This window comes from Crinia signifera, chromosome 5 (genome assembly GCF_055691185.1).
Source record: "Crinia signifera chromosome 5, ASM5569118v1, whole genome shotgun sequence".
NCBI lineage: Eukaryota > Metazoa > Chordata > Amphibia > Anura > Myobatrachidae > Crinia > Crinia signifera.
Window position 1 is genome coordinate 41698481 of NC_139221.1, and position 13760 is coordinate 41712240.

Genomic DNA, 13760 nt, shown 5'->3' on the forward strand with positions numbered 1-13760 from the left:
AAGGAAAGTAAGTGCAGCGTAACCAGCAATATACTGTACCATTCATTCACAAACCTACCCTAGGATGACTTCATTCTAGAACCTGTTCTCCCACTGCCTGCCAAGTTCATTTTACTACTGTGTGTGTGTCTGCCTGTAATTGCTTTCCGACCTGCACAGTGCACTGTGCTTGTACCTGATAAGCCAAGTAGCATAGGTGGCAGCAAGTCAAGGTGAAGTGGACATAAAGGAGACAGTATTGTGGAATAAGGGGCGTGACTCGGGCGGTCTGAAGGTGCAATGGGCGGGGTCAGAGGACACTCCGTGCCATATACAGCCGGCCGGTCTGCGCTTTCCAACTTCAGCCTCTCATCAGCACCACGGACAGCAGCAGCTGCAGCAGCACTGTAACGCTATGGCGGAGACTCACCTGCAAGGAGTAGAAATCTCAGCTTCACAGTTTCTGGATATCTTTCATCATTATGACAGCGATGGTGAATATTGTGCACTATAAAACTCTACTCTATGCATTACCTACTGAAGACCTAACCATTTCACTGCCAGAGAGGTGCAATGCCCTGGCATGGAAAAGGTTAAAGCTGTCTCTCTATATATATTGTGTATATATATCTATCATTTCTTCTCTGCTGGATTTAATCATCTGCTGAGTCCTTGGCACCTTCTGTTCTAGTCTTCTCCTGCTGACATTGTACTGGAGAGGATCTCACTGTGTACTGGTTTCTGTTTGCAGGGAATGGGTTCATCGAAGGGAAAGAACTGCAGAACTTTATTGAAGAGTTCCTGCAAGCCAGGAAGAAAGCAGGACTGGTAGGTGGCAGTGACATTGGTTGCTCATGTTTGGTGCATTCTACTTGTATGTGGATGTCATTATTTGGATGTAGCCTACACTGACCTCTCTTCTTACTGATGGCTTCTGATCATCTTGCAAAATCCAAATGAGTATTATCAGCTTGATAGCTTCCAAAAATCACAGCAGCAGTAGCATCAAATTCACTCATGTGTATTGTCATCCCCCACAGTAGGAGGTAGCATTTAACTCTAAATCGATTTAAGTTTTAACTGCAGCATCTACTTAAAGTATCACTTATCACCTCTAGAGCCTGGTGGCAGGCATGGTAGGGCTGAAATACAGATACACGATGTATTATCTCCCTAGCCTGGGAATACAATGACATGATGCTGAAAAGAATTCTGCTCTTCTTCATAAAATGATATAAATAACATTCCCTTCAGTTAGTTGATAAGCATCTATCTGCTTTGAAATATTGCAGTGACTTCATTTATTTATCCTAAGACTTTAAAATCAAAATAGAAAAAAATGCACTATTTACCCATTCCCTTAACTGCTTCATGGACTTTACACTGTTCGTATATGTGGAATAATTCCTACATGGATTAGGCGTTCTGTGTAGTATGTGCACCTACTTCAGGCGGTTTTAGTTGATTCAGATGTGACTTTTTATGTTCCAGTAAGTGTATTGTCCACATCAAGACTTCAGTACTACGATACCCAATACACATATATTTATGACCTCACAGTGTCTAAGAGCTACATAAGTGGATTGTAAGGGAATCTATAGTATATGTGATATATATATATATATATATATATATATATATAGCGCAGGAACAAACAGGCGTCACTCCGGGTCCCATGTAAATAAACATGAACTTTACTGTGTCAAAACTTTACTGTGTCAAAACGGTCCGTATATACAGTCCGTATATATGGTCCGTATATATGTATCTATATATACGGACCGTCAAAAATCTCTATATATATTCTGAAGTGCAGTATAACATGAAAAACACAGTACTAGAAGTTAGGAGGTTACTGGAATATAACCAATACTTGTTAATTGATCTGAAGTTCTAAAAAAATCATAATCATAATAATAGTAATAATTCTGTTGGAAAATAATAGCTTATTTCTAAATTTCTATCTAATTTGTATCTGAATTTGTTAAATAATCCCAGTTTATTGAATGTGGTTTCCTCATACTGTCAAGCATATGTCACATCAGTGGCGATTACTGTCTAACATTTATAATCCTGTTGAGTTGTCTTTGTTCTGATCCTTGTTTTCTCTATAACAGAGCGCCCCAGCGTAACCTATTTGTGCTCATAGAGCTGATACAGAATAATGAGCTTCCATCATTTTTCTAGCTTTAAAATTCATTTTTATTTTATTTGTAACTAATATTTAGAAAACATTTTTAAAATGTATGTTTTTATTCGTAACATTTCATTTCATGTTTGATTTCACATTAGCTCCACTTTTAATTTGTATCTTAAAATGTCTAGAAAGGACAATGTAGTGTTTGTTAAGGAGCCCTGATGTAGCATCGCAGTGGTCTTATATTTTACACAACTTTTACCAAGTCATTTTGTATAGTGAATGTAAATGTTTAATGAACCTCACGAGCCATTAATGTGTTCATTTGGGTTTAAGAAATGTGATTCATTGATGCATACAGATTATTCTGATGCCTGACAATGAGGCCGCTGACCTTGGTTTTTTAAGGTTAAGATCACTATCCACTTCCATTTCTCTAGGGCATTCACTTAAACGTAAAGCCAGTTATTTGCTACATCCCATGGAAGCTTGTCACTAAGTAGTGTAGGAAAAACTCTGGAGTTTGATTTAAAAATGGTTTTATATTGAATAACAGATCTATGGAGTTTCCTTGTTAGAAGGTAAATCTTTAATCTGTTGATGGTTTGTGTCTCTCATTTACCTAGCTCAGTGTGTCATCCTTCTTACATCAGACTGGCAACCTTCTAATCCACTTACATTTGATTTGCTCTTTGCCTCTCATTATATTCCAGTCTTTTTCTTCACAAATGCTCATTTCTCTCCCTCCCTGGTGAAATCCTTCCCTATCAGTGTCTCTCTCTCACACTCTCTGTAACGTCCCTACCACCATCTCCTGGTCCCCCTCACTCCCTCCTTATGTTGCTGTCTTTCACCCTCCCCCAACTCTTACTCTTGCTCTCCTTTCCTCCCATCATCTCTTGCTCTCTGTCTTGCCGTCCCTCTGTCTCTTGTTTTCTCTTGCTCTGCTTCCCCCTCTCTCTCTTGCCATACCATCTCTTGTTCTCTACCTATCTCCCTCCCTCCATCTATTGCTTAACCTTCCATCTACAGTATTATTCTCTGCTCACCATCTATTGCTTTCTCCCACCATACCTCATTCCATCTCAAGCTCTCTTTCACCCCGGCTCCATCTCTTACTCCGTTGCCCTCTCTCCCACCATCTCTTGCCGTCTCCAGCCAGCAATCTCATGCACTCTTTCATCCTCCCTCCATCAATCTCTTAAACCATTACCATACCCTCCCACCATCACTGACTCTCCCTCTATCTTCCTCCCCCATCTCTTGTTCTCTCAATCTGCATTCCTCCTACTCGCTCTCTTCCTCCATCTTTTGCTCTCTTTTGCCTCCTCTGTCCATCTCCTCTTTTATTTTGCCTTCTTCCATCTCTTAAGGCGCCCATACACTAGTAAGATTTATCTTCAGATCTGGCTGGTTGGAACAAAAACATGGTTATGGATGAGTGACAGTTTGTCAGTTTTCCAGCATTTCCTAGCAAATGGTCAACTGTCATTTGCTCTCATCCATAACCATGTTTTTGTTCCAACCAGCCAGATCTGAAGATAAATCTGTGTGTGTATGGCCACCTTAACTTTCTCTCACTCCCCAACCATCATCCCTGCTCTTCTACCTTATCTCACCAGTCCTTCTATCATCTCTCTCTCTCTCTCTCTCTCTTTCTCTCTCTACCATCTGCTTTTCCCTACTCCTAAACTATTTGTTAATCATCTTTCTCCTCGCTCTGTATATTCCTAATCTAGCAGTCTCTCACTCCGTCTCTGTCCATTTATTGTTCTGTTCTTGCTCTTTGTTTCACCGTCCTCTCTTTATTTCATACTCTTTTTCCTCTCTCTGTCATACTATATTTTCTTTCTTCAGGCTTCTAGCAAAAACAAATCAGGTGAAGCAACTAATAATACATCTATGAGCTATTGTCTACCTTATGTCTACAGTATAAGCAAGCTGATACTTATTGATACGGAAGGCTATTCCATTTATATTACTGAACATAGTATCGTGTTTAGCCTCTGAATAGATGGAGCAGGTACTTTAGGAGATAGCCAAGACAATATATTGAATAATAACATTTATATCATCATGAATGTTCAGACCAATATATTAGATAATATAAGAAATGTGTAATAATATGGTGCATATTTTGGGCTGGGTACGAAATCCTGACAGTGAGGATTCCAGCTGATAGGATGCCTATAGTAGTAGCCTGACAGTCAAAATCCCATTGGATCCCTGTACATATTTAAATCCTACCCCTAACCCAAATGCACACCTCCCATAGTGTAAGCATAACCGATTCTTCCCACAGGCTAACCCTAAACCAGACATATCTATCAGAATTCTGACTGTCGGAATGCTGACTGTGGCCCCTTATTTCATTCATTGTGTAATTAAAGCATGCCGAATGCATACTTCATGCCCAATAGAGATCATGTTTCATACTATAGCACACTGGTATAATCAGTGCCGTAACTAGACATTTTGGTGCTATGTGACAGAATGGGAATTGGCGCCCCCCCCCCCCCCTCCTTAATCATACTGAAAAAAATGGACAGTGCACACCGAAGGCATGGTGACACAATAAAGGGGCGTGGCCACATATTGTACAAATTCACATTACACCACACAGTAGTGTCCGTTATTCACATTACACCACACAGTAGTGTCCGTTATTCACATTACACCACACAGTAGTCTCCGTTATTCACATTACTCCACACAGTAGTATCCGTTATTCACATTACTCCACACAATAGTGTCCGTTATTCACATGACACCACACAGTAGTGTCCGTTATTCACATTACGCCACACAGTGCCACTTGTCCACATTCCACTGCAGCTACGTAAGGGGCATGGAATATTTTGTTGGTTAGATACAGTGCAGGATATAGTGTGTGTCAGATACAGTGCAGGTCTGATACAGTGCGCATCAGACACAGCGTGGTTTGGGTACATTGGAGGTTGCATACAGTGTGGGATATAGGGCCTGATTCTGGTTCACTTGCAAGTTGTCTCTCTAATGGACAAAATCATGTGCACTGCAGGTGGGGCAGATGTAACGTGCAGAGAGAGGTACATTTGGGTGGGGTTTGTACTTCAAACTGATATCTATATTGCAGTGTAAAAAAAATACAAAATAACACCCAAACATAACTCTCTCTGCACATGTTACATCTGCCCCACCTGCAGTGCACATGGTTTTGTACATTAGAGAGAGAATTTGCTTTTGTAAGTGAACCAGAATCAGGGCCATAGTGTGAGTCAGATACAGTGTGGGTTGGATACAGTGTGGCTCGCATATAGATACAGAGCGGGATATAGTTTGTGTTGGATATAGTGCAGGTTTGATACAGTATGGGTACAGTTACTGTGATGGGTTGTCAGCACAGCATTGGTGTCCTCAGAGTGGGGTGGCAGCAGTGCAGGAGAGCTGGCTGTGCTGACAGTACAGGTGTGCTGGTGTTATACTCAGTTAGTGGCAGCAGTGTCCTCAGGGAGGGAGGGAGACAATGGTGTCAGAAGCACAGGAGTACTGATAGTGTTGGCATTGCGGCTCGTGGTTGTGTCTGCAGTACAAGGGTGGCAGCAGTGCAAGTGCTGTAGAGTCGTCAGCGAGGGGGGTGCTGGCAGCGCAGTCCTAAGTGCAAGGGGGAGGGTGGTGCTATCCTGCTGTTGCCCCAACTGCAACTTCCTGTTCCTGGCCAGCGCCGAAGAGCAGAAAAGTGGTGCTAGCTGGGAACAGACAGCGGCTGCTGGGTAGGAAATTTTAAAAATACCATTGATTCAATGGGCGGCCACTGATTGGCCGAGAGAGCCGTCTGTCACAGTAGGAGAGATGCAGACTGAGAGAGTAATAATTCTTATGTAATTAAATGATAAGTAAACATGTTGTTGGTGTTCTCGTCTCACATCCTGAAATATTACAAACTGTACAGAATGTACTAATATTTCCAAGCTGCACCAGTTTAAATGGCATTATAACCTGCGCATCAGACTATACTGCTGTGTCTAAGGTTATAGAGGCTAGACCCCTGAGTGTGGTTATATGGAAAAAAAAACTAAACACATAAAAAATATTAAACCTGTATTTCATATTTTACAGGATTTATCTGACAAAATGAAAGCTTTTGTGGAGGAATATAAACACAACAGTGACGGCAAGATTGGGATAGTAGAGGTAAGATTTATCATTTTTGGGAAGTGCTTCTGTATTTTGGGAAGTCTGTGCATTAAGTTGCCTCAGGTACAGTAGAACAGACTGTGGGGCAGCGGTTGTGGGAGACTTTTCTGTTAAAAGTCTTGTGAATTAAAGTGAAAAGAGCTCAAGAAAATGAAGACAGAACAATACAAATGTCTCATTGTCTTGACATGGGTAGATGGCCTGAGCAGTCCCACATTGAGGCCCCTTCTGCAGAGGAGGGGGCGGGAGGGTACTAATTACTTGGGCTATGGTGGTTGATGCCCAGGACAACTGCTATGGAGGACATTGCCCCCCCTATGGAGATGGCGAGAGGGACAAATGTCCCCCTTTGCGGTCGCTGGCACCCAGGGCTGCCGAGAGGTATGCCGGGCTCCGGTAAAATTTGGGGGGCATGTCCTAATTGTGGGAGGCGTGGCCACCTGTCACGATTAGGCCACACCCCCAAAATGTTTAGGGGATGAAAAAAACACTCTAATGTTGAGGGGGGAGGTCTTATTGTCCTCCCCCTCCCTTCAGCAGCAGCAGTGGTAGCAGCACACACCTACAGCATGTGCTGACAGCCGGCTCAGCAAGAGCTCTCACTCTGTCAGTGAGACGCTCATGCTGAACCTACTGTTAGCACAGCACATGCTGTAGGTGTGTGCTGCTGCTGCTGCTGCCTGGGAGGGATGGAGGGGGAAGGGGGGGTCGAACCAGGGCTCCCGCCGTGCCCCTCCAGCAAGCCCGGGCCCAGGTAATTAGTACCCCCCACTTTTTGTGGCCCTGCTGGCACCCCCCTATCTACATACTCTGCTTTTTATATATTTTTTTTGAGGGAACTAAGTCATGCATCCCTGGATTTGGTCAAACCCCAACCCCCTACCTCAATCCATACCAAGGCCATTGGCCACTCTCTATGTCCCAAATTTCACTTAGAATGTTTTTTTGTTGTCATGAAATAGCAGGGTAAATACCTTTTAAGCATGTATCATGTAAGCATGTATCCTGTAAGCATGTATCATGTAAGCATGTATCATGTAAGCATGTATCCTGTAAGCATGTTTCCTGTAAGCATGTATCATGTAAGCATGTATCATGTAAGCATGTATCCTGTAAGCATGTTTCCTGTAAGCATGTATACTGTAAGCATGTATCCTGTAAGCATGTATCCTGTAAGCATGTATCCTGTTAGCATGTATCATGTATGCATGTATCCTGTAAGCATGTATCCTGTAAGCATGTATCCTGTAAGCATGTTTCCTGTAAGCATGTATACTGTAAGCATGTTTCCTGTAAGCATGTATCCTGTAAGCATGTATCCTGTAAGCATGTATACTGTAAGCAAGTATACTGTAAGCATGTTTCCTGTAAGCATGTATCCTGTAAGCATGTATCCTGTAAGCATGTATCCTGTAAGCATGTTTCCTGTAAGCATGTATACTGTAAGCATGTATCATGTAAGCATGTATCATCATTTTTGTTGCTATCTTTCTAGAAGCCATTTGAGTTCCAACGTTGCTGTGTGAGATATCCGCTAGAAAGGCCAGGGCCGTACTCGAGGAATAGGAATCACTTTGGTTATTGCGGCTTAATGACCTGAAGTTGATTCATTGAAGTGTAGTCAAATATTGAGCCTCAAAAAAAAAGAACAGTCTCTGTGAGCGGCGCTGGCATTTTTAGCGGATATTTTGCACATCGCTCACAGCAACATCGGCACTCAATGAGTTAAACTATTACTTCCAGGATATGGAACACACCATGTTAGAATGATTAAGAATCAACACATAATCATATGCTGAAAGCAATAACAGCCCAGCAGTAATTGGATGCTGTGCCGCCATGTTACAGGATACTGCGGAGAACCTTTGTAGTGTACAGTAAATATTCATCAGAAGCGAATCTCAGTAATTATCCAGCCGGTGATGATAGACAATTGTCTGTGCTGAGGAATGGGCCTGCTGAATGTGCGCATACTGTAAATGAGGGGTCTCTCTCAGGAGCTGTTATTTATATTCAATTACATTCAAACTCATCATTATTTTATAACTGTGTGTTTTGTATTTCAAAAGTGTTATGTACTGTATTTAAAATATAGTTTTCATTTAAAAAAAAAGCTATACGGAAATACCTACAATAGTATGCCCAGAGAAACACTGAGGAATCGGGGAACTACTGAATATACATACCCTCCAACATGACCCATTCCATTAGGTACAAAATGCTCTGTTCCTGGACTTCCCTGCCAGTGGCAGTTACAGATGTGGGGCTGCAGCACAGTCCAATATTTAAAAAGGGGAGCCACACCTACTACCACCCGACACATCACTGTCCTGGACTCACTGGCAGTTGATGTGACCCCCCCTCTTTGAATATTGGACTGTGCTGGAGTCCAACCTCTGTAACTGCCACTGGCAGGGAAGTCCAGGAACAGAGCATTTTGTACCTAATGGAATGGGTCATGTTGGAGGGTATGAATATATTTAGTAATGTTCCATATTTTGATGGATTTGGGATACGGTCACTAGGACGACCCGACAAAGGTCGACATACTGAAATAGGATCGACACGGCTAAGGTGCGAGGGGACACAGTACATGTAGACGATACCCATGTCCACTATGTTGACAATCTGGCCAAAGACCTTATGCTTGTGTCTCCCTTCCGACCCTGTCAACTGCAGCCATGTTGACCTATTTTAGATGTCGACATAAGCCCTGTCGACCTTCAAAGGTTGCCCTAATGTATGTCGGCCTTCATTGAATTGACCCTATGGGCCAGATGTACTAAGCTTCAAAAGTGATAAAATGGAGAGTGATAAACAGCCAGCCAATCAGCTCCTGCCTGACATGTCACAGGCTCTGTTTGAAAAATAACAGGTAGGAGCTGATTGGCTGGTTGTTTCTTACTCTCCACTTTATCACTTTTTGAATCTTGATACATATCTGGCTCTCAGACCCATACCCATTGGATTCACCAGGAATAACTGCTCTGTATTGATCCAAATGTTGCTGCCCCCCCCCCCCCCCCCAGTTATGAATATTGGAGAAATGGTTTATTTGCAAAGTCAACTGTGAACGCCATCAGTAACATGGCCTTGGTAATGAATATGGGGCTGTTTGATGTCCGGCATGAATTAACATTATTATGTATATTACGGGCAGCACGGATGGTGTAATGGTTAGCATTACTGCCTCACAGCGCTGATGTCATGGGTTCGATTCCCACCATGGCCCTAACTGTGCGGAGTTTGTATATTCTCCCCGTGCTTGCGTGGGTTTCCTCCGGGTACTCCCGTTTCCTCCCACAATCCAAAAATATACAGATAGGTTAATTGGCTCCCAACAAAATTAACCCTGGAATGTCTGTGTGTGCATGTACATGTGGTAGGGAATATAGATTGTAAGCTCCACTGGGGCAGGGACTGATGTGAATGTTCAAATATTCTCTGTAAAGCGCTGCGGAATATGTGTGCGCTATGTAAGAAACTGTTAATAAATAATAAAATATTATTGGACAGTGATAACCTATTGTACAGCTTTATGGGAAACAATGAAAACATTCCATTGTAACTTTCTTTGGGTCAAAAAAGGTTTGCTTGTTGTCCCGATGGTTAGCTCTGCTGTCCCATTGTGTTGGTGGGTTATTTCGCTCCTCTGCATCTGTGGAAAGGTAAATAGATTGTAAGCTTCGGCGCTTTATATGAATAATTACACATGGCAAGGACTGCTTAAGCCTTCCCGCTATACTGTGCACATCATGGTGAGAGTAAGAGCCCTGCTCACTGGAGCTTGCAGCTTTAAAACAGACATGAGGAAGAAGCAACCAGCCGATGGGTCCTATATTCCCACATTCAACCAACCTTAGCTATATTTTATCCACAAGGATGATGGCTGTGCTCAATATTGCTGCACGTACTGAGCCTCCCAGCTAATTTATATACAAGCACAGAACATGAAGTGTGTTGGGGAGTAGATAGCAGTGGAGGATGTAATGAAATCAGTGAGTTCTGGCTTAGTGTTAAACGTTGTAGACAAGTTATAAAGCTGTCAAGAGAGGGAGGACTATAGAGGGGGTGATTGCTTGCTAATGAGATGAACTAAGGTCAGAGGGGATTTAAAATATATTCCTATTATATCTTCTGACAGCACTTAAAAAGATTTCTACAACTAAATGAGTGTATTTCTATTTCATCCAAGTGCTGTTATAATAAGTGATTCGATGGTAAAGGTCGCCTAGACCCCACTGAGTCCCAACTCAGTGCTCCAGGCAATAGCAATTGTGGTGCGCTTAGATAGGATGTCACAGCTCACGCCCAGTCCCAGGCGGAAGGGTGAAGAAGCCACCTAGGGATGCCCAGCGCAGTGCTAGGTAGCACTGAGCTCCTTCTTGTACCCCTGGCTGGGGGGTAGCAGTACATCAAAGTAGGTCTGAGCCTCCCTTAAATGAAATAATAATGAATGGTGGATTGTTTTATGATTTATTAATGACCTGTGCCCCCTTAAATGATTTAATAATGACCTGTGCCCCCTTAAATGATTTATTGATGACCTGTGCCCCCTTAAATGATTTATTAATGACCTGTGACCCCTTAGATGATTAAAGATATAAATATTATTTTCAGTATAAATTTCCCTGTAATATTTTTAGTTTGTATAATTAATTAACTACTGTCATTTTTATTTTCTTGATCTCCTGTTGTTCAATGGGATAAGAAAAAAAAAACCACCATCTAACTCAGACAGGTTACCTGATGAGGCCACCTTGTCGTGGTAAATGGGCCCATGATGTTGGCAAAATGTATTCTTGAAACCTCAATTTTTCTCCATGTTAAATGTGTAATTGTTCTGATTACTAGTGCTCTTAGTGATTAGTGCACAACTGCATTTTCTGTGTGACACTACATATCTCAGCATGGTAGCACATCTTATTAGGTTTACAATTATTGTGTGCAGTCCAGTCCCATCCATACAATACTCACAGATGTTCCACTTTTTATAATTATTTACCTACTGTGATTTTTCTTTCCATTTCTTGTTCTGCTGTTATCCAGCAGAGGGCAGTAGCTCCCAATGCGCACTGGCAGCTCCCAATGCACAGTGAACCAATCCAATAAGTCCACCTACTTAATAGTTGAACCAATCCAATAAGTCCACCTACTTAATAGTTGAACAGCCACTAAGGAGTGATCTCTCATTCATCAGAGATGAGAGACTACTGCCCAATAGTATGCAGGGGCATGGACAGGTCATGGTAAAATGAAGGAGGTGTGCCTCCATGAGGGGGCGTGGTCACCAGGAGGCATGGCCACACCCCTTTGAAGAAAAAACCAACACAACTTTGTTTGGATGGGTGGGCACCGGTGGGAGTGCGGGTGGCATTGCACATCACCGCAGGGAGAGAGGACTGCGGTGATGTTCTGCTGCAGCTGCCTCTCTCTCCTCAGCTAAGCACACAGAATTGAGCATCATCTCTCTCTCCCATCTCCGGTTGCTTGAAACGGGGAAGGGGGGAGTGGGGCCCTTGCTCCTCCAGCCCCAGGTTCCACCGCCACCTCTCTGCGCCACTGGTGGCTAGTAGGACAAAATTTTTAAAATGATATCTTGGGCCAAATGTAAAAAACATCTAGCGGAAATCATTTACACTGCAAAACCAGGTTGATTTTGCCAAGTAAATGATTGCCGCTTTAAATAAATGGGAAAACTCTCCCAAAATCTCTCACTTTCTGATTCTCACATTCTATTATATTTGGTCCCATGTATGGCCACCTGCATCACTTGGTCATCGTGAGAATTCCAAAGTGCTGTTATGTAATTATACAGATGGAGCGCCTGACCGCCAGCCTGTGGAATCACCAGGTTCCCTCAGCCGGCACAGGGTGGCGGTCAGGCGCTGCATCTGATGGGAACGCGCAAGCGTCTCACACGCTCGTGTGTCCCCGCTAGCACGGTGGCAGAGAGTGGATTCCCTGCCCGTCTCCGCTCCAGGGATTCGGGCAGGGTTAGTGGGGGCTGCAGGGGGCTGCGGGTGGTGACGGGGGAACAGCGAGGATCGTCGGGCTCTGACAGAATGCCCAAGCGTCTCATCCACGTGCGCCCTCTTATGTCGGATAGCAAACGGCGGCAGATGACGATTCTATTGCCAGGAGCAGCTCTAATGAGAGCTGCTCCATCTGTATATTGAGAGACAATAGGGGTATATATATATATATATATATATATATATATATATATATATATATATATACAGTAGCTGGTGAGGCACTCCAGGAATCACGTAAAGAGTTGACCGGGGTGCGCAAGGTGAGAGGTCAGGCAATACCCGGAAGTGCCTGTGCGACCGGAGCGTCCCGGCTGGGGGTGCGGCGTGACTGGAGGCGGTCTGTAGACACAGTATTTAGGTAAGCACTGTACATGTTTGTATTGTTGGATTCTATTTGACACCAGTTCCACTGTGTGGCGTGTTATTTCTGAAATCCGTGTGAGTGCTGCCATGAACCCCCACCTATATATATATATATATATATATATATATATATATATATATATCAAGTCTTGGAGAGAGATAAAGTGGATTTATTCCCAGAGAAACCAATCAGCTTCTAATTGTCATTTGTTTAGCATAACCTTTGAAATAACAGAAGCTGATTGGTCTCTTTGGACAACTACTCCACTTTATCTCTCATCCCAAGGCTAGATAACTACAACCCTATGTAAATTGCGGTTCTTTAAATATCTGGATTTCATTACTGTATGTTGCTCTTTGTTTTCAATTGATGTCTGTCTGCACTGTACTGTGTGATCTGGAAGAAAAATAGTTAATAAACCTGCACCATGGAAGACTGCAGAAAGAGAATCTGATTGAGATTTTAACACCATCCTTTCCAGATCACTCAACTTAGATGGCCCCAGGGGTTGGAGGATATCATATTTTGTTTACACTGTGAGAGGCTCCAGTTTCAGTGTGTATTGATGTTCTGGTGGTTTACAATCATTTCCAAGAAGATAAACAAAAGAATATTGCAATCCTTATAAAGTTCTTAGTAAATGTACTATTTCTTGAAACCACCAACATAAATAGAATTCAAATTTGCAGTTACTTTTGTTCAATGGTTCGGAACAATTGTTAGTTGAAACACTTTAGGATATACTTGAAAACCAAGTGGTCACATAACAATGTTTCAAGACAAAAAGCTCATTGCAACATGAGATACAGTGATTTCTAAAAAAAAAAAAATACTATTAATTTTCAATCCAATTAACCTTTCTAAAATGTGATCTTCTTTATAACGTAATACAAGCTAGGATAACTGAAAGGGAATAGGTTGGAGCCTTGGATTTATTGCCAAATGCCGCCATTAATTTACCCAGACACTGGCTTGTTTCATAACTCACTGAAGAGTCTTTGCTCTGTACTGTCATGCATGAAATTTAAATAACAAATGTTAAATTGTGTATAGATCATATAATGAC

The 13760-nt window shown here is 42.5% G+C and overlaps 1 protein-coding gene across 1 annotated transcript in view; it reads left to right on the top strand.

The window, feature by feature from the left end:
* The first annotated feature begins 200 nt into the window (after positions 1-200).
* The window catches only part of CALB1 (calbindin 1), a 75797-nt gene continuing 62237 nt past the window's right edge, over positions 201-13760 (top strand). Inside the window, exons 1-3 of the mRNA XM_083187088.1 lie at positions 201-473; positions 731-807; positions 6215-6289. Coding sequence (XP_083043214.1) covers positions 395-473; positions 731-807; positions 6215-6289 — 231 coding nt within the window. The 5' untranslated portion in view covers positions 201-394. The remainder of the gene's footprint in view (positions 474-730; positions 808-6214; positions 6290-13760) is intronic.